General features: G+C 41.0%; 1 protein-coding gene across 1 annotated transcript in view; it reads right to left on the bottom strand.

The window, feature by feature from the left end:
- The window catches only part of TMEM132D (transmembrane protein 132D), an 832,732-nt gene that overhangs the window by 610,000 nt on the left and 199,885 nt on the right, over window positions 1–22,847 (bottom strand). The window contains exon 2 of the mRNA XM_032168279.2: window positions 15,250–16,138. Coding sequence (XP_032024170.1) covers window positions 15,250–16,138 — 889 coding nt within the window. The remainder of the gene's footprint in view (window positions 1–15,249; window positions 16,139–22,847) is intronic.

The following is a 22,847-nucleotide window of genomic DNA, read 5'->3' as shown; positions in this document are numbered from 1 at the left end:
AGTGATATGGACAATGAAGTCCAGGCAGAGGTGGTCTCAGATGGAGATGAGGAACTTTTTGGGAACTGGAGTAAAAGTCACTCTTGCAAAGCTTTAGCAAAGAGACTGGTGGCTGTTCTTCCCTGCCCTAGAGATCTGTGGATTGAGAGAGATGAAATGATTTAGGGTATCTGGCAGAAGAAATTTCTAAGCAGCAATGTGTTCAAGATGTGACTTGGGTGCTGTTAAAAGCTTTCAGTTTTATGTGTTCATGAAGATATGGTCTTGAATTGGAACTTATGTTTAAAGGGAAACAGCATAAAAGTTCAGAAAATTAATGACCTGAAGATACAACAGAAAATAAAAACCCATTTTCTGAGGAGAAATTTAAGCTGGCTACAGAAATTTGCCTAAGTAACGAGAAGCGAAATGTTAATCATCAAGACAATGGGAAAAAATGTCTCTATGTCAGAGACCTTCACAGTAGCCCTTCTGATCACATACATGGAGGCCTAGGAGGAAAAAGTGGGTTCTTGGGCTGGGCCCAGGGCCCCCCTACTGTATGCAGCCTAGGGAATTGGTGCACTGCATCCCAGCCACTCTAGCCAGGGCTAAAAGGGGCCAAGGTATAGCTCAGGCCATGGCTTCAGAGGGTAAAAGCCCCAAACCTTGGCAGATTCCACATGGTATTGAGCCTGCAGGTGCACAGAAGTCAAGAATTGAGGTTTGGGAACCTCTGCCTAGATTTCAGAGGATGTACGGAAATCCCTGGATGTCCAGGCAGAAGACTGCTACAGGGGCAGGGCCCTCATAGAGAACCTCTGATAAGGCAATGCAGAAGGGAAATGTGGTGTTGAAGCCCCCACACAGAGTCCCCACTGGGGTACTGCCTAGAGGAGCTGTGAGAAGAGGGCCGCTGTCCCCCAGACCCCAGAAGACCACCAGCAGCTTCTGCCACATGCCCTGAAAAGCTGCAGACATAATGCCAGCCCATGAAAGCAGCTGGAAAGGAGGGTGTACCCTGCAAAGCCACAGGAACAGACCTACCCAAGGCCATAGGAGCCCACCTCTTGCATCAGTGTGATCTGGATGTAAGGCATGGAGTCAAAGTAGATTATGTGGGAACTTCAAGATTTAATTACCACCTCATTGGATTTTGGACTTACATAGGGCCTGTAGCTCCTTTGTTGTGACCAATTTCTCCCATTTGGAACAGGTGCATTTACCCAATGCTGGTACCTCCATTGTATCTAGGTAGTAACTAACTTGCTTTCGATTTTACAGGCTCCTAAGCAGAAAGGACTTGCCTTTTCTCAGATGAAACTTTGAACTTGGATTTCTGGGTTAAAGCTAGAATGAGTTAAGACTTTGGGGGACACAGTTGGGAAGGCATGAGTATGTTTTGAAGTGAGAGGACATGAGATTTTGGAGAGGCCAGAGGTGGAATGATATGGTTTGGCTGTGTCCCCACCCAAATCTGATCTCAAACTGTAGTTCCTATAATCCCCACATGTTGTGAGAGGGACCCAGTGAGAGTAAGTGAATCATGGTGGTGGTTACCCCCATGCCATGCTGCTATTCTCATGATAGTGAGTGAGTTCTCATGAGATCTGATGGTTTTATAAGGGGCCTTTCCCCTTTGTTCAGCACTTCTCCTTCCAGCTTTCATGTGAAGAAGGATGTGTTTGCTTCCCTTCTGCCATAATTGTAGGTTTCCTGAGGACTCCCCAGTCCTGCAGAACTGTGAGTCAATTAAACCTCTTTCCTTTATAAATTACCCAGTCTTGGGCGGTTCTTTATAGCAGCATGAAAACACACTAATACAAAGACTAAACATTCTAAAAAAAATTCCTTTTATAAAAACAGCTGGACTGAACCCCATAGTCTAAGGACACAGTGGCAGATAAAGGTGTTTTACTCTCACATTTTGCCAAAGCAAATCCCACACAAGCACTCCCTGGGAGAACTTCCTAAAGCCACAACGGAGCCAGTAACACTATTTATGTTCACGTTCATTCATATTGATTTCTCTCTTCCTACATTTCTTGGATGTTCCATCAAGAGGTGAATATTGAAGACGAGGGTTGAGACCCTGCTTCCCACAGGACCCCATCAATGGCCCTATCTCAACTCCCAGAGGAATGAAAAGACTGTGGATGAAATGTTTCTACAACCTTTTCGGGTTTTTCCTTCTAGCCGTTTTTCAATCAAATGGCTATAGAAATCTCACTGCGCTAGCCTCCTTTAAGGTTCCTCGGATGTTACAGGCTTTGAGTCCATAGGAGCAAACTGCTCCTTTCAAATGTGTTTATCTCAAATTCCTTGCAAGGTTGTCCTGAGTGCTGTCTGTATCATCCTGCAGAGTCTCCGGGGCCTGTGGATGGCACAGCACTGAGTTACGGCACCTGTCTCTTCTGTACTTGCAGCAGAAATTTATGCAACATAAGAACAGTGGGGTCTTCAGGGATACTCACGCACCATTACACAAAGCATATAAAGGAGGAATGTGAGGTCGAATGTATGCAGGTACAAATGTCAAATCTCCTTTTTTGGGGGAACAAATTAATGTCAATTTCCTCATCTCTACCATAGAGAGGATAGTTCATTGAGGAGTCTGCAGTGAACATTTGTCATGTTTTAGTCACCCACGTTCTGTGCCTGCATCCTGAGAGCTCCCTGAATTATCTGAGGAGGGGTAGTAGTTGTCCCACACTGGTGGTGATCTTGGTGGGAGGGTGAATGCAGGAGCCACTTCCAACTGGGTTACTGGAAGAGTTAGGTTGTTTTCTCTTCCTCTGGCACAACCAGGGGGGTGAAAATGTGACTTAAGCTTGCCCAGAGGACATTTTTTTCCTAGCACTCTGAAGTTTGAGCCACTGACAAAGGCTGGACAGATGTTCACAGGAGCATCTAGGGCTGCAGCAGAGGCTTGTTGGTATAGGCACTCCTCGCTACAAAACTCAGTTTAGGCTTCCCAGGTCTAGGGAGCAGTTTTGGGTCCTGCTTGGTTCTGCATCTTCTTCCCAGCCTTTCTACTCATCTCTGGAACTCCCAAGAGCCTGCCAGTTGGCCAGAGTGAATTTTTGTTGCTGAGTAGCAATGAACCACCTGTTAGGACATTGTAGGGAGATTACATGAAACCACAGAAAACAGACCCAGTACAAATCCAGGAAACTGGTAGGCACTCACTGTTATTACATTCCTCTCTCTTCCCCTTTCCCTAAGAGGATCAGAGCACTCACAGTGTTTGACACATAAATGTGTGTGTAGCCATAAGCCTTGACCAAAAACATCTGACAGCTCCAAAGGAGCCACAGCAATCAACTGAGGGAGAGGGCCTTGAGCTGGAGCCACTGGGGATTAACATCCTGAAAAGAGAATTCATGAAACTGTGTGCAAAGAGGCTGTGCATATGGTTATATGGTGGCGTTTTCACAAACAGGCATTTACATACATGAATCAATCATACAGGAGACAGAGAGAGAAGTTTAAATAGTTTATTTAAATGTCTACTTTCCCAAACTACCTAATCAGCTTATCTCCATAATAATGAGTTGGTAGCGATGTAACCAGTGATTCTCAACTCCAGCTGCACATAAGAATCACTGAGAGAGCTTTTTAAAAACCCTGAAACCAGGGCGTCACCCCAGACCAATGTTAGAGTCAGATGGTCCTAATGAGCCATTGCTATTGAAAACAACTACCTCGGTGCATCTCAGTTCCTGAGCTCCAATCATGGTGCAAACACCTTAATGTGCTTGCATTTGATTCTGGGTTATTTTCCACACATGGCCTTGAAACCCACACCACTGCTTCACGTAGAGCCTAGCCAAAGATCCTGGTCTGTGACCCAATGCTAAATGGAAAGTAGGTGGGGTGGAGTTATGTGGACAATGACATCCACTCATCCTTCCGATATTTCATGAGTGACTGTGGTGTGTGAGGTATTATACTAGATAATGAAGAAACAGCAGCAAACAGACCAAGTCTTCTGCCTTATGGAGCAGACCTTCTAGTGAATGGAAAACTAAATGATACATGCAATTTATATGATTTCCAAGAAAAAACTGACAATACAATGTCACCTTAAATCCAAATGCAGAACCTTCCTCTATGCAAGAGGTGAATTTGCTCTATGAATATTTTCTCACACAACCATAATCTACTCCCGGATTCTCTAACCAGAGGTTGTTGTGCCTCCTTGGGGATATCTGGCAATATCTGGACATATTTTTCAGTCATCAAATGGGCGGTAGCAGTTAATAGGCATCTAGTAGTTAGAGGCCAGAGATGCTTCTCAACGTCCTACAATGCACAGACTATCCTCACAACAAAATATTATCTGATCGAAATGTCAACAGTATGAGGTTGAAAAACCTACTCTACTCAAACCAACCCTATTCAAACTTAGCCTTGGGGGTTGCCTGACTTCTCCGAGGTCACATGGTGACCTTCTAACAAAACATGGAACAGGGGCAGCACTTAAATATCACAATTCCACTGTTTTTACTTAAAAGCTCCTGCTTCTGAATTGCACCTTGATTCCTGATCAGATATAGAGAAAATACATTCTTACAGCTGAGAAAAATGGGGCACCAAAAATCTAGACATGACTTAACTCTAAATATTATACAAGTTCTCAGAAGAAAATGCAGATTATCTCAGCCCAGAATTGCCTTCCCTACCTCTCTAAGTGAACACAAGCATGTCATGCCCCCACTCATGAAACCTAAATGCTCCCCAACTGCCTGCAGCATGACCCTTTGTAAACTGACTCCCAATTCTTCCAGTCACATTTCACACAACACTCCCTCTTACATCGGAACTTCAATTCTACCTATTTCTTGCACCATTGATTTAGGGCATTGGATGAGTTTCTTCTAAGCCAATTAGCTTCTGGGTTCCTGGTCGGGATCAATACTGTTCTAGGGCTTCATGAGCCATACCAATACCCTTATAATAAATTCTCATTTTTCTTTAAACTGATTCAAATCGTGTTTCTGTAACTTCCCAAAAAAAATGGTGTTAAGAAACACAGTCCTGGGAACTACTGGTTTCAGCTCTAATGTGTACATGGCTTGGAAGTCATCACAATTATTCTTACAAGAAAAAGGAGAAAAACTGAAAAGCACATTTTCTTGGACTCATTGGAGAACTGAGGTTGTAGGACAAACTGCCACTCCCAAATGTGGAGAGACAGATACATTCAAGGAAGAAATAAATGATGGTAAAATAATTTTTTTCTTTTTCTTAATTGATCAACATATACTGTTTGTTTAAAGCAGTAACAGTAGTGATGAATTACAGCAATGTCACAAAGGACAGGAGGGTAACTGGAAAAACTCAGTTGTAAGTTACCTGTGCTACATGGGAAGTATTACAGTGTTATATGAAATTGACTCAGATTAGTTAAAAATGTATATTAAAAGTTTTAGAGAAACAATTAATATTTTAAGTAGAATCAGTACACCAAGAGAGGACAGCAAATGTAATCACATAAAACACTGGAATCAGGTAGAAAAAGGGGTGGATACAAAACAAAGAACATATGAAATTAATAGAAAATAGTTAAAAACATGATCAATATTAATCTAACTATATGAAAAGCATTTAAATGTGAACGAACTAACTATACCAATTAAAAGAGAGATATTGTCAAAATAGATTAAAAAACACGATTTGCCTATACAACATTTACCAAAATCCCACTTTAGCTCAAAAGACTTTTACGAGTTAAAAGAGATAGAGAAAGGTCATGCTAACGATAATAAATAAAAGCTTCAGCATTTACACAAATTCCAGACAAAGCAGATTTTACAAAAAGGAAAATTATCAGGGATAAAGAGGAAGCATTACATAATGACAAATGGGCTAATTATCCAAGAAGTTACAACAATCCTAAACGTGTAGGCATCTAACAAATGCACAACAAAATATATGAGATAATCACTGATAGAACTTGAAGGAGAAATAAACAATCCCCACATTATAGTTGGGAACTTAACACTCCTCTGTGAGCAACTGATAGATGAAACAGGCAGAAAATCAGTAAGGATGTAGATGACCTGAACCCACTATCAATCAACTTGATCTAATTGACATTTATGGAATATTCCATCCAAAAGAAGCAGAATGCACTTTCTTCTCAAAATCACATGAAACATTTACCAAGAAAGATTACATTCTGTGCCATGCAGCCTTTATTTATTTACCAAGAAAGATTACATTCTGTGCCATGTAGCCTTATATTTAAAATAGAAATTATGCAAAGTATTTTCTCAAGCCACAGTAGTAATTAAACTAGAAATCAATACTAGAAAGATAGATGGTAAGTCCAACAGATATTTGTTAATTAAAAACACACTTCTTAATAACATATGAATCAAAGAAGTCTCAAAAAAAATTAAAGTATTTTAAACTAAATTAAAAAGAAAATATAACTTACACCCAATTTTGAGATGCAGAAAAGCAGTGCTTAGAGAAATATTTATAGCATTAAAAACATATATTAGAAAAGAAAATCTAAAATCAATAACCTAATTTAAATTAATTAGTGTTAAGTGTAGACACCTAAAGAACAAATTATACCTGAATCAAGCAGAAGGAAATTACACAAATTAGAGGAAAAAAAAATCAATGAAATTGAAAATAGAAAAACAATAGAGAAAATCTACAAAACCAAAAGTTAATTCTTTGAAAATATCAATAAAATTGATAAAATCCTACTCAGGCTAACAAGGAAAAAGGGAAGACAAAAATTACCAATAACAAAATTGAAAGAAGAGTCATCACTACTGATCCTATATAAATTAAAAGGTAAGTTTTCTTCTTTGAGATATATTGCACACCCTGGTGAATATAGTAGATAATAATGTACTATACATTTTAAATTGCTAAGATATTAAATTTCAAATGTTCTCACCACAAAAATGGTAAATATTTGAGGTGATGAATATGTTAATTAGCTAAGTATTCCACATTGTATTCATAAACCATAATATCACTTTTTACCCATATTTACAACTATAATCTTTCAATTTATAATTAAAAATAAAAATTAAAACAAAAACAAGCAAAACAACTCCTCTCAAAAAATAATAAGAAATACAGCAGCTAACTCTATACCCACAAATTTTATAACTTGGATTTAAGATAGATGGATTCCTTGAAAGACACAAACTATAACAAAACTCACACAAGGAGAACATATGTAGCATGAATAGCCCTGTCTATTAAAGAAGAGTAAATTATTAATAACTCCCCCAAAAATGAAATCACCAGGCTCAGATGGATTCACCAGTGAAAATTTACGAACATTTAAGATATAAATAATACCATTTCTACACACTCCCTCCAAGCAAACAGAAGCAGAGGGAAGATGTTCTAACCATGTTACCAAAACCATATGAAGACATTCAAGAAAAAACAAAAGTGCAAACTAATATCTCTCAGTAACATGAGTATTAAAATCCTCAACAAAGCATTAACAAATTGAATCCAACAATATATAAAAAGAATTACACACCACACACAAGTGGAATTTATTCCAGGTATACAAGGCTGATTTAATGTTCAAAAACTAATCAGGATAATTCATTCGCTGCATTCATAGGCGAAAGAAGAAAGATCATATGATTATGTCAACTGGCATAGGAAAGAAACTTTGCCCACTTTTCAATGGGGTTGTCTGTTTTTTCTTGTAAATTTGCCTAAGTTCCTTGTAGATGCTGCATATTAGATATTTGTCAGATGGATAGATGGCAAAAACTTTCTCCCATTCTGGGTATATACCCAAAGGAATATAAACCATTCTATTATAAAGATATAAGCATGCATATGTTCATTGCAGCACTATTCACACTCCTCACAACAGCAAAGACATGGAATCGACCCAAATGCCCATCAATGATAGACTGGATAAAGAAAATGTGGTACATACACACCATGGAATACTATGCAGCCATAATATGAAATGAGAGCATATCCTTTGCAGGGGCATGGATGGACTTGGAAGCCATTATCCTTAGCAAACTAACAAAGGAACAGAAAACCAAACACCACATGTTCTCACTTATAAATGGGAGCTGAACAACGAGAAAACAGGGACACAGAGAAGGGAACAACATTCACTGGGGCCTGTCGGGGGAGGGCGGTGGGGGGAGAGCATTAAGAAACAGAACTAATGCATGCTGGGCTTCATACCTAGGTGATGGGTTGACAGGTGCAGCAAACCACCATGGCACATGTTTACCTATGTAACAAACCTGCATGTCCTGCACATGTGCTCTGGAACTTAACAATACATAATTTAAAAACAAACTTGACAAAATGTACAATAAGTTTTGATAAAGAAAAACTCAGCAAACTAAGAAGAAAAGAGAACTTTCTCAACTTGATAAAGAACATGAACAAAAAGCCTATAGGTGACGTCATACTGAATGTCGAGAAACTAGATGCTTACTCACTAAGAAGAGGAATGAGGCGCGACAAGCCCTTCTCACCATTCCTATTTTACATTGTACTGGAGCCAAATGAAAGAGCTCTCAATAGCCAGAGTTGGAAAATTTGAGCAACAAAATTCATAAAATAATATTAGATAATTTTAATCTAGTATAAAATAAATATCCAGGTTTTCTCACTAAAATAAGTACATTATTGAATAAATACGTAAACGAGGGAAAATAAGCAAACGTTCCCTGCAGCGTTCTAAATAACTTAAGCAGCTATATTACCCTCAAGGGGGTGAAGTATCACTTCCCTCTTTACAATTGTGAGCTGGGCATAAGCACTTCCTTCCAAAGCACAGCCTTGGGAGAATGGGAAAAAAGTAACTTTACAGTGGAGAAACCTGACAGACCCAGCCCCAGCCCGGTGCTGGTGAGGTGGGATAGGTGGCCGAGGAAGAGACCACGTGCTCAGGATATGCCAACCTTGGGACCTTATGATCAACAGAATAAACCTCACCATTAGCACCGTAGTCAAGCTCATTTGGGCAGAGCAATCTTCAGTAGGGAAGTTCCCCTGTAGAGAGCATGCGTATTTTGATTTTCCCTGTCCTCAGGCAGACTCTTTGCTCATTATAATAGTAAAAAACACACCCCTGGGTGGAGATTTCGGACGCTAATGAGACATGCGACGTATGAACAAGCTTGTACAGCTACTGCGCATGTGCACCCAGAGGACCTCCCCGCGACATGCTTCCTAGTAACACCTCTTCCCACCCGCTTATGAATAATCATGTAAGGCTCCTATAAACGGAATCTCCCTAGTGCCCGTCTTTGCTGTCATCCTTAGGAGCAGCCTGCCTTGAATCCTCTCTCTGGTGTACTATCTATACTGAACTTAACTTTCAAAATATTTTCTTTTGCAATACATTGCTCTATGGTGCATCTCCTTTGCTGTGTGTCTCATTTAAATTCTTTTAAACTAAAAAGGCAAGAACTGGGGTCTCACAGCAGCCGTCAGCCCTGGAAGTGAACAGCAACAGTGGCAAGTCGTGTGGGCTGTACGCACCCTCGATGTGATAAACATGGCACTTTGCCTCTGTGGTTTTCCTCCCCCAAACCCATGATCCCAGTGCAATCAGGAGAAAGAGCATCAGACAAATCCCACTTGAAGGACATTCCTCAAAACAGCTGACCAGTAAGTCTCAAAATGGTCAAAGCCACCAAAACCAAAGAAAGTCTAAGAAATGGTCACAGCTACAAGAGTGTTAAAGCAAAATAAATATGGCCTGAGAAGGACTCTATTTCCACGTCTGAGTCCTTGTGGATGAACTGCAATCTAGCTTAATAGGTAGACAAGATTGAAAACCTAACTTCGGAGTATGCACCTGTAACAGTTGCTGAGTCTTGGCCAATCCCAGTGGCCATACTTCAACCAGTCATAGACTGCTGAGTGTTCAAACTGTGTTCAAATAAGGCAAACACTGAGCTGTAACCAGTCCGGCTGTTTCAGTACCTCACTTCCGATTTCTGTACATCACTTTACTTTTTTGGTCTATAAATGTGTTCTGAGCCGGGCACAGTGGCTCATTCCTGTAATCCCAACACTTTGGGAGGCCGAGGCGGGCGGATTACGAGGTCAGGAGATCGAGACCATCCTGGCTAACACGGTGAAACCCCGTCTCTACTAAAAACACAAAAAATTAGCCGGGCGTGGTAATGGGCGCCTGTAGTCCCAGCTACTTGGGAGGCTGAGGCAGGAGAATGGCATGAACCCAGGAGGTGGAGCTTGCAGTGAGCCGAGATGGCGCCACCGCACTCCAGCCTGGGTGACAGAGCAAGACTCCGTCTCAAAAAAAAAAAAAAAATAATAATAATAATAATAATAATAATAATATGTTCTGACCATGAGGCACCCCTGGAGTCTCTCTGAATCTGCTGATTCTGGGAGCTGCCTGATTCACGAATCATTCATTGCTCAATTAAACTCCATTGAATTTAATTCAGCTGAAGTTTTTCTTTGACCAGGAGTTCCAGGAGACGTGACCGTTATATGTAATGCAGTCTCCTGGATGGGATCCAGGAACAGCCAAGGGGGGCAGTGGATAAAAACTAAGGAAATTTGAATAAAGTATGGACTTTAGCTAATAATCATGTGTTAATATTGGTGAATTGGGACAAATGTAGCACACAAATGTAAGGTATTAATAAAGGAGGAAACTAGTGGGGACATATGGGAACACTGCAATAAGTTCACAAGTTTTTTGTAAAGTCATATCAGTTCTGAAATTAAAAGCCTGTCTGCCTCTCACTCTTCTATTTCAAGCAGCTCTATCAATCCCCACTAGGTAATAAGCTAGTGGTACAGACCACATGTCACTGGACATTGGTATAATTTGAAGACACCAATATCTGTCCTCTTTGTAACAGTGCCCCAGTCTTCACAAGAGGAAAATGCCTCATCTCATGGGATGTGTTCTTAATGAATGGTAATTCGAGGAACCATTTTACTTCATGGAGGCCGCATCTGGTCCCCCTCCTACCCCTGGCACAGCCAGCTAGTAGACAGGTGATTCAGCAGGGGCTGCATGGAGGTCTCTGTAGCTTATGTGTGGATACCAGAGGAACTATTGAAGGAATTCACTGTGAGGGCGGGAGAGAGTTGCTGAGAGGCTGCTGTGTCCACACGCAGCCACCAACCTCCATCAGACTCTGCATGGCCAAGCTGGGTCCCATGATATCCATCCAATAAACCCTTTTATTTATTATTTTTCTTAAATTAGCTGGAGTGTGATTTATGGCCTGCAACTTAGACTATCATTGGATACACCTGGGCATATTGTACCTGAAACAGAATAAGAAGAACGCCTATTCTGGGCCAACACAGGTTCAAAGCTGACATCATTCAAGTGAATTAAGCTCGCAGGGGCAATCTCAAACCACTATATTCTTTCCTAACAAGCTTTAAATCTTCGGCGTATCTGGCTACACAAACCACCAAAGAATATCCTCTGAGCCTCACCAATGCCAGCTCACTTCTGCCCCTTGTCAAACACTCGTATTTTATTCTCTTGCTATCTCCTTTCTAAGTCTCACTTTTGCAAGAAAATCTCCTTAGTAATGTCTTATTCCAACCTGGTCTTAAAGCCAATCACAGTGCTAGGCATATGGCGCTTGACATAATTCTTGAGCATTTAAAACTGCAGAGACCTCAGCAAAGTGCACATATTTGTTAATAATCAGCAATTCATTCATTCATTCAAGAAATTTAAGGATGTTCCTGCCTTTAAGAACAGCCCCTTCTCTGAGCTTGTTCCACTGTTCTAGGCCCCCCCGGGCTGACTGTTCTGGGCTGTTAGGTAACCAAGGGAATGCTATGCCTATACTGGGTTCCAGCCTTCCATTCGGAGCTGAAGACCAGAGCTCTTTGGAAACGGACTCCCTGTGGTGAAAAGCAATGAAAGAATAACTGGTAAGGGGGGTGAAGGAAGAGCCCCAGTTCTTATCTTCCTCCAGGCCCATGGCGGGTAAGTAGAGACTGGGATGCATCTGAGCCTCGCTGTCAGTGGGGGAGGGACACAGGAGGATGTGTGGCTAGAAAAATATAGAAGAAAGGGTTCCAGTGCTGTGGGATGCTTCAGTTGTTCACTTGAAGGAAAACATTTTCTGGGATTGAATGAGATCGTTAGATGTCTCAGGAATGAAAGAAAGCGTTTTGCTTTTCTTTTCCCGCAGATGTCACCTTCGGAAGATAGAAGCGGCAGGATAAAACAGAGGTTGTAAGATGACAAACAGCCCCACCTGGGTTTTCTTGTTCTTAAAGAGTGAAACACACACGCACATATACACACATACAAATACACACAGAGAAAGAAGCTAACTCCTGTGCTTCAGCCGTCACATGCCCCTGAGTGCCCCTGAGATCACAGGCCCGCCGCCGGGGAGGTGTACAGTGGGTGGTCAGTCGCTATCAACAAAGAACTCAAACCGCAGCTGCTGCGTCAGTCCATGAATTGCAAATGTGCATGAAGCATATTTGCAAATGACCCTCCCATTGGTGGCAGTTAGTCTTGTCCCCTCTCACTCTGGTCATCCTTGACTGGCCATGTGTACGACTGGTACCTGACCTATAAAACAGGAGCCCAACGCTGGGCCATGCTAGCAGTTTCAACACAGAGTCTAGAAACACAGTCACAATTTGGAGAAAAGCGCCCAAGGATACTAGGTTGGATCCTTGAGGGTTATTTATAGCAGATGGCCAGAGAGAACAGACGCATGCCAATTCCAAATATTTGGAAGCTACGCTAAATTAGTGTGAAATTGACTTCATTTAAAAAGATATACAGTTTTATTATTTTCTAATTATAGGGATTCAAGCTAAAGGATAATAATCTTGCCTGGTCCAAGTTAACCTCCAGCTGTTTACATAAACACATGAGACTCATCCATAATCAGAGCGTTTTAAGTATGCAGCAAGCACATTATTAATGCAACCTCTTAAAGAAACAGTGCAGCATCGTACCGAGGTAAACTCACATTCGTGAAACATTTCCTTCATTGTTGTCTCATCTGTAAAACTGATTTTTAAAATTGAATTGACATTTCTAATTGATGGGCTCTGAACAAATATACTTTTGCTGTACTTCCCAAATTTTCCAAACTTTGACCTGTGAGTGGAGCCACCAAATTTAGAAGCTTCAAATGCATTTGCTTGTGAATTTGCCAAGACTTGGAGCCTCATATTGTGCAGCCACACAGAGTGAATTTCTCTTGGTTTTGTTACAGATTGCCAAAGATAAAAGCCACCCTTGGACCCTAATGGATAGGTTTAGTGTGTGGTAGAGTCATGAGACACAAAGCTTTTTGTGAAATTCAATGCTACACACACACACACGCACGCACACACACGCACACACACACACACACAAACACACACAGGCTGCATGTGGCTCTCATCTCCTGAGAGTCAAAGCTTCAGGGGATTGCAGTGTTTAATCCTGCGTTCAGAAAATCAAGTCAGTCGTTGGCGGACCTAAAAAATGGCAGACAGTATGAAACAGTGTAAGATCAAAGCTCCCCTATTGAAACCTTTTGTTTCTACCACCAAAATATTTCTCTACATAAGCAGCCATCCTCACAAAGAATACTAGGTAAGACTGCTGAACCCAGAAAAGTAAAACACAAAGCTAGCAGACCTCATTGAGGACCTGTGGCCAGCTGGATCTAGATCCGATTTCCAGAAGGACGGAAGGGAACGCTAATGAAGGCTCGGCGACCACAGATGTGTTCCTGTGCCCTAAATCCCTGCGGCTAATCCGCCAATGGCACATCCAACCAGGCCAAAGGTTTTTACCTTCCAGGACTTAGCCAAGTTCAGTCATTAGATGCATGTCCATTAGGTTCTGTTTCTTTAGTTAAAATAAAAAAGGCATTTCTAATACTAGGTCACAACCAAATAAACTTAAATGTGCAAGGTAGAATCAAAACGGTGATTTATTTTCTCAAACTCATCCACCCTTTAAATATAAAGGAAAAAAGGAGAGGGGAGAGGGGAAGGGAGGGGAAGGGAGGGGGGAGGAGAAAGGGGAGGGGATGGGAGAGGGGAGGGGAGGGGGAGAGGGGAGGGGGAGGGGAGAGGGGGGAGGAGGGGGGAGGGGAGAGGGAGGGGGAGGGGGAGGGGAGGGGGAGAGGGGAGGAGGAGAGAGAGGGAGGGGGGGGGGGAGAGGGGGAGGGAGGGGGAGAGGGGAGGGGAGGGGGAGAGGGGAGGGGAGGGGGAGAGGAGAGGGGAGGGGGAAAGAGAGAGCGAGGGAGAGGGAGAAAGAAAAGAATAGAAAGAAGAAAAGAAAAGCTAGAAAAAGCAGCCATAAATCCCATATGAAGGGGGATAGAGAGCTGGTCATTACTGGATGAAGTTTATAAGCCCACATATGAAATATGTCTTACATACAGTTACACTCCTAATTTCAGGAGCCATAACACACATTTTATTACATTGCACATCAGGTCAAATTGTTGAGTTATGTAGCAGTGCTAGGACATTTTTAATAACCCCAAAAACGTTTCTACTAAACAGCTGTTCTAATCAAACTTGCCTGTGTTGAAAATAAAACTAAAACTATATAATGAAAATACAAACAAGCCGAGGCAAGTAGCCTCTCTCATACATTATATTCCAAAGTGAAAACCAGCCCATATTTATTCTAAAGTACACAGAGCTTATTTTCAATGTCTTGTCTTTGGTATATTCTTATATAAGAAACTCAACAAATTCTACTGTATATTCTTCACACATTATGCTCATTTATTTTTTTTGAACACTAAGTTCTATTTCCAGGGAGAAACAAAATGATAACTTTGAGGTTGGTACCATATTATAGTTAGAACTCACATATCTGGAATAGATTTTGAGTTGGCAAAACCGTGTTCCCTGTCCTTTCTGACAACTGTTGCCATTTCATTTGCAGTCTCATTTCAGCTGTGAGGCATTTAACTCTCCAATTTTGAAAAGGCTTGTTGGATAATTTTAGCATTCCCAAAACTTGCTGATAATACCCTAAGCTAAGGGAAAAGGCGTACCATCAGCAGCCCCCTGGCTGCCCTATCGATGGCTCGGAAAATCTATTAAGACGAATATTCTCACAACCAAATTGCCAACCCGGAAAGATCAGACTGGTCTCTGTATTCTACGGTGCAGGTGGAGTCTGTAAAAATGGGAAGGCCCGCCCTACTTCGGGGAGCGGTAACACAGCTTTTCTGGTCAAACAGCTTCTCAAAAACACCACCTGATCGACGGGCAGGTACAGACAGACATCGGGAAACGACTTACCTCAATGTGAAGCGATCTTCAGTGGAATTTCTGGAGATGGAAACGGGGAAAGTCAGCACGTCCCCCTTCCTCACGGTCTTTGGTATGTAGTGGATGGCCACGCTGTTGTCCAGACGCAGTTCTCGCAGGGAAGGTTTCCTGTGTGTCTGATAAAGGAAGACGCTCCCGATCCTCTGCAAGGGGGGCCCGGACTCATCGATGTCACCGTGGCCTGTCCGGATCCCGCTGCTTTTCCTCGCATCCTCCCTGACGCAGTCCCCTCTGTCACCCCCTGGGTGCACGGTGTAGTAGAGCTCCACGGGGGTCCCCTCCGGCTGGTCCACGGACTTCTTCCTCCCGGCGACCACCGTGGGGGCGCTGAACCAGCTGGACAGGAGCTCCAGCTCGGCCACGCACAGCCCCAGGTCCCCCTTCAGCCGGCAGCTGCCCCGCACCTCTCTGGTCTCTCGGAAAGCAAAGACCCTCAGGCAGGGCAGCTTCTCCCCGGCGCTGCGGTCGTCCCAGTCTCTGCCCACGATGTGGAACAGAACCTGCACTTTGGGCCGGCTCAGGTAGACTTTGTCCCGCAGGATGTGGGCTTTTAGTTTCCAGTTAAGAGAAAATTTGTTGGTGAATCCAAATGGGTTGGAAGGTAGCATTAAATCCTGGGGCACCACTTGCTCGATGGAGAAAGGCCCGTAGCTGGCGTTGAGAACAGGCAGCCTCCTGGATTTGTAAATCAGAAATGACTCCACCCGGGACTGCAGGCTGGAGTTCCTCATGATATCCTGGTTGGCCTCCTTCAGGAAGAAGGAGACGTCCGCGTTGTTGATGTGGTAGGTCACCGGGAGGTAGGTGGGCAGCAAGGAAAACCTCTGAATGCTCTCGAGGATCCCTCGACCTTCCGTCACTGTGGGGAGGGAATCACAGCCCAGGTGTTAGTAATGCTAAGGTCCTGTTTCCAGCATTTCAGACATCTGCGGGCCCCTTTATAACAGAGGACCCGTCTTCATGCCAATTACGCAATTCCTTACCCAAACCTCTTAATCCAGTCTACTCGCTTCATATTATTTGTTTCAGAAGAAATAAATGCCACCAACCTAAGTAGAAAACCAATCTCATTTAACCTATAAAAAAGTTGAGCATGCAAATAAATACAATTCAAAAAAAGCTTTAAAATTTCAACTCGTGGTAATGGTGTTTTTATGGGGTTATGGGGTTATGGTAAAGACTTGCTCTTTTTTTGATAAAAGGAGAGATTAGCAAGTGTTAGAAAGCTGTCACAGACTAGCTAGCATCGACAGAGAGGCACCGTCCCATTGACTCAACACAGACTTGAGATTGGAAACAGGAATGACTTTCTCAACACATGGATTGATGCCACGTCCACATTCCACCTGATACATATTCTTTTGTGTTCCACCCATACGCACGTTCTGCATTTAAGGACATGTCCAATGGGAAATGCTAACAGACTTGGGGCAAAAATAGATGCAGATGCACAATCATAAATCACACGGACAGTGTACACCCCCCCCCAGTTGGAGTTAAGGGGAGAGATGCAGAGAAAAGACCTTGGAAGGATATATTGGGAAGGGCCCTCTAGAAATAGATGAGATGATGTGGCCACAACACCAGTGTGTCAGGGCCAGGTGTACAAAGCACATGCTCCAAGTTATCTGTGAAACACTGGACCCTAGAACCTAAGAAGCAAGGGAAGGGCAGCACCTCGCTTCCATCCCAGCCACATCCTGTGGACACTACGCTATCACCAACGAACAAAATCCATTGTTTATTTTTCCGCACTGAACGTATCTCTCCCTCAAGGGGAGAAAAATCCAAAATGTTATTTTTGCAAGTTGCCTTACATTCTGTAAAAAAAAAAAAAATGCAGGCAGAGCAATTGCATAATCCAAAGAACCAATTTAAGGAGTTTCAGAAATGTAAACTATTGGCTGGGAACACTGACTTTCTAGGCAAAGCTCCACAAAAGTTACGCTGAAGCCCTTCTCATCAGTCACCACGTCATTATCTTTGATTACTCGGACACTCAGGGTACCACCTTTCTCAAAGGCCCACATAAACACACATTTGGAAGCATGAAGCCTACCCGAGTCAGGACCCTTCTTGGCAGTCATCTGCCAGCAGCTGAGAGAGCCAAGAGCTCGGAGGCAGGGGTCCTGCTCCTGGCTTTGCGAGACGATGAGCAGGTCACTGACCCTCGTTGCTTCCCGTGGACCCATTGGTAGCACGAGGCAGCTGACTGGAGCACTGTAGCCTCAGCCCAGCTGTGATACCACAGGGTGTCAGGCTGCATCCAATTCAACTTCTAGACAAGAAGTTCAACGCATGTATTCAAACTGAGTTTACAGAAAGCCCTGGACGAAAAAATCTCTCCAATCAACGGCATGACCAAACTCAGAGCAGGCTAAGCTTCCATATAAACAACGAAGGCTTGTCTTGGGTTGAATCATTTGAGACTGCTTATAAGCGAGCAGTCTGCATCCACCCAAAGGACAATTTCCTAGGGTTCAATGTCATAAATATGGATTGTTTTCAAAAATCAAAATATCATAGATATAAAAAGGGACTCCATGCCTTAAGAAGATGACATGTTTTAACTTTATGGAAATAACTCCTGATTTTCTCTCTAAACTTGTATCTTCATATGTGAGTTATAGTAAAAACAAGAAGAGACAGAATATTTCATCCCCTCTCTGGGTTCTCTCTTCTCATTTGCCTAGCCACAGTTCTGTGACCTCTCTGGCTGCATTCTCAAAGTCACCTTGCTGGGATCCTTTCCTTTACTGTATGACTCTGGCTTATGGTCTCCATCTGGGTTTTTCTGTAGCATCCCCAACTTCCTGCATCAAAACACGTTTATGCTTTGCTGTAATTCTCTATGCAGTGCAGTGTGTGATACGCCAGGGAGCAGAAATGACACGCAGGGCTTTTTTCTCCGCTGTATTCACAGTCTTTAAGAGAGTGCCTGGTAAATGTCAGGTACTCAATAAATATTTGATAAACACGTGAATGAATGAATCAACAAGTGGACTCTGTTTTTTATGTGACAAAGAGCAGATTCTGTTTTTACACTGTTATTCACTGTCCTCTTCGCTTCCATCACTGTAATCAGAATCCTGGATCCTTTTATCCCACTGAGAGCTCTGTGTAATCCTGGTGATATGGGACTAAGGAAGATGGGCCTCTCTGGGTAATGAGACTCCTGTAAGACCTACATCAATTGATACAGTGTCCCCTGTTGTTAAAAACACATCTTGGCACCACTCAGAACAAGTACCTTGAGCTGCCTCAGCACTCTTTTGCCATTCGTGCTAGAAACAGCCAAAGCCAGACAACCAAATTACAGATGGTTAAACGTTAATGCCAGACACCAAGGCTCCGTGAACTTCCCTGTTGAACATCTGACCCCAACTACTTGAGGACATGAAACCTAACTGTGCAGCTAATTACACATTCCAAGGGCAACGACACTGGGTCCTCTGATTTTATTCAGGAAAGCAATAAGGCAATCAGGGGTCACCGTGAACATCATTTGAAGGGAAGTAACTTCTTAGCTTTATTCCACAAATGGTCTATTAGTCATTTTGCCTGGTATCTGACCTAAATGTTTATTGCTTAAAATTGCTCCATTTTGACCTAAAGCTAGTGTCACTTCTTTTTTTTTTTTAACTAATACTACAAAAATAATGCCAATTATGGTCCACAATGCATAGAATGCACAAAGTAAAACTCATTATCCTCTCATCCTTACAGGAGTGGTTACCATCACTAAAGGACACGATTTTTATTTAACATAAAAATTAGCAAAGTGTTAAATTACGAAGAAGCTCTACACAGTAAATCTCAGTTAATCATTCGCTAAGGACAAAAATTCCTTTTTGATTGGGCTCCATGGCTGTCATTCTTACTTGAGGGAGAGTGACATGTTCACGTCTTGAAGCAACTCAGTGGTCTGGGAGAGATTTTGTATTAATTTTAACATTTTTGAAAGGATCATTTTTCCCTGAATAATACTTTTTTAAAAAACATGGGAAGGAGGCAATTTGAGCACAAGACTCTCAATTTTCCCCTATGTGGACTCAAAAGCAATAACTAATCGAATATGGTAATAGGCAAAAAAAAAAAAAAAATCTACATCCATGCAGAAAATTAGGTACAACCTGCATGCCACGGACTGCAAGAATTACTGGGACTCACAAGGGACTCAAATACCTCACACAGAAAACAGAATGATTAGGGCAGCCAGATAAAACGCAAACACCTAATTATGTTTTGACTTCCAGTAAATAGAAATATTCCATAGGGCATGCTTATAATTAAAAATAAATATTTTTAAATGGTGTTTTTCTGAAATTCAAATGTAGCTTGGCATCTTGTGTTTTATTTCCCAAATCTGGCAATCCTCAGCATGGTATTGTCATAGAAAGAAAATAGTTGTCAGCTGAGTGGATATCTGTAAGATATCTGATATCTAGGCAGCTGACAAATCTACCCTGATATCTGCAAGAGCAAAGGCCATGGGCCATGTGGGTGCTCCCGCACCTGACAATATTCCCAGTGCTGGGAGCCAACCAGCTTTGCCATCAGCTGAATCAGAGACCCAAGCGTAGGGGGCACCGCACTGCACAGAAAGCCCTAAAACATCAAGGCGTCTTGCTGACGTTGTTCTTCCCTAACAGAGACAGTGATGGGGGCAGGAGGTCTGACATAGCCACACTGTGCTCCTGGAATGAGTCCAAACCTAAAACCACTTACAGGAAACCAGTGCCCATGCGGCCCCTTCACCCAACTCACGAAAGGCACCTTGGACCAAGGGATCTCCCCCGCTGGGCACGTCAACACGCCGGAGCATCCTCACCGTCCCCCCGGGGATGCCGGGTCATATGGTAACATGCAACGCCAATGCAAACAAGGCTGCCCCCGGTGAAAGATATGTAAATAAGCAAAAACAGAAGGAGAACAGGAACTACCAATAAAAGCTGCAGAGTAACGAAGGAAATTCAGAAAGACATACAAGAAGTAGAGGAATAACATACCTTTGAAGAGTATTTACCAAAGAATATTGAAGTACCTTTTATACAAAATGACTTTGGAGCTCACAGTCATCAAGAAAAGCAGAGCCTTTGTTGTTTTGTAATGAAATAAGACTGAGACGGAAGAAGAACCTGCAGTATTAAAAGTAAGGAATTTAAAATGGTTTCAGATGCAATAACACAGATTTGAAAAATGCAGAAAATTGAATTTATCATATGAGAAAGGGAGCTTTTGAAGCTTTCCCTACAGCTAAATAGAAAAGGCAAAGAAATGGAAATGATCAGTAAGAGGCTGTAACCACGTGAGACGCACATTAGAGGTTCAATATTCAGATGATGGAGCTCCTAATGAAGACAGCAGGAAAATGCAAAAGCAGCAGCATTAAAAGGCAAAAAAAGAAAAGAAAACATTCCTGGGTTTATGTACATATACATATTCAAAGTAGATCATTATATTTCACTGATTCCAGAGAAATCCGAAAACACCACCTTTTAGGTATTTGTAAAAGACACAGTCGCATCAAGGGTAAAAAGTAACTCTATAAGCATTTATTTAAAAGTAAAATTTTAAAAACTAAAAAAAAAATGAGATTGTCTTCATTTGCATCCACTGTACAAAATTAGATATTAAAAAATAATGATAAATATTCACAGAAATATGATGAAGGATGTTCTAACTGAACAATTGTCTAATTGAACAATTATTTGCCCTGAGGATTTTTCTGGTAATTGTGAGGGCAACAGAAAGAAACAAATGTATACCATATCTTCCGCTGCTGAAAAGATCACTGAAGCATATTATCCGGGACACCAGAAGGTTAATCAAAGTGCAGTACTCAAGAATAGGAAAATCATGTTAAATGAGAACCAGATGAGCACTGAACACATTTACATGTAGAATACATTCAGATAGAGAGCTTCAAATACAGGCAAAGCCCCACACATTGAAAATAGTAATAAAAAATGCAGAATCCAAACACTATAAGTAATTTAAAATTTATAAACTTAAAAATGTGAATAGACTTAGAGAACAAAAGAAAGTTATAGTGGACTAAATTTGTATCTTCATAAGAGAGATCAGTAGATATGGCTTAGTTTAGTCAATGATAACCAAATAAAAATATGTCCAAGTACACTTTTCTGATAACTTAGATTTTGTTTTTTATACTTATAGATTAGTGGGAAGAACTGAGGAGAGAGCACAGAAACAGTTTAGTGAATAATCTATTGAATGCACAAACAAGAAAAATAGAAAACAAAATATGACAGAACAAATTTATTACTTATGATATCATATGTAAGTGGCATAGATTATTCCGTTAAAAGACTAAGACTCTCGAGCTGGCTCACAAGTTAAAAGAAAAAAAAGTTAAGCTATAAATTGTCTCCAAGAGAACTCAAATAAGTTGACTGAGGTATTTTAAACGTAAATAAATAAATAAACAACAAAAAGAATAGGCATAGATATTCTACAGAGAAAGAAAACTGGGGTCACAACTTTAATACAGAAAAAAGTTGAATTCAAGATAAAAATAAGTAACCGAATTAAAGGTCTTAATTTTAATAGAAGACACAATTCACAATGCATAAATAGTTGTAGATATTTTATGCAAGTATATACAGCCCGCAAATTAATGTGACAAAATCTCTTAAAATTACAAGTATAAATTGATAGTAACTAAAATTTGCTTAAATGTGACATACCTCCTTTTCCAGTCTCTGATTTGTGAAGTATAGAAAAGTAAATAATGACATGAAGATATAAATAACTAATGCTATTATAATCTCTATGGAGAATACCCTCACTTAAAGTGTTCATGAGACCTTCCCATAAACTAATCACATATAAGGCTACAAGGAGACAATAATAATAAAAAATTACAGAAATAATTTAAATTATATTCCATGATCATATACACTAGAATATAAATTCATAACAACAGCAAAATAGAAACACTGCTATTTACTTGGGAGGAGAAACCCAACTACTTAACAGTTCTTGAATCAAAATCAAACTTTCCATTATACTATATTTACAAGCTACTAATAATGGCAATACTACTACCCATCAAAACATATGTGAGGCAGCCAAAGATGTAGTCAAAAGCAAATTCATAACCTTCAATAGTATCATTATTAAACCGAATAAAATTGATCAACTAAACACACAAAATGAGAAGCCCAAAACAAAATCTAAATGAAGAGCTCTAAAGAAGTATTAATAAAAACAGAAGTAGGAAAATAACAATGCAAGACAACAAAATTGAGAATTAAATCAAAGAGGTGTTGCATTAGGAAAAAAATATATATATTATATATAATATATATGTATAACATTGTAATATAATATATAATAGTATTATATATGTATACAATACATATATGTATATAATATATATCTATATATGTGCTAGATTGTTAAAAATGAATAAATCATACATTTATAAAAATAGATTGTTAAAAATGAACAAATCATGCATTTATATCGTTTCTCATACAAAAATTTCCATAAAATAAACAAAAAGGAAGGGAAAGGAAAAGCTTGTGTAATTCTAGAAAGCA

Source organism: Hylobates moloch, unplaced genomic scaffold (genome assembly GCF_009828535.3).
Source record: "Hylobates moloch isolate HMO894 unplaced genomic scaffold, HMol_V3 SCAFFOLD_12, whole genome shotgun sequence".
Taxonomy (NCBI): Eukaryota; Metazoa; Chordata; class Mammalia; order Primates; family Hylobatidae; genus Hylobates; species Hylobates moloch.
Note: the sequence above shows the minus strand (reverse complement) of the source record. Positions and strands in the feature narration are given on the sequence as shown.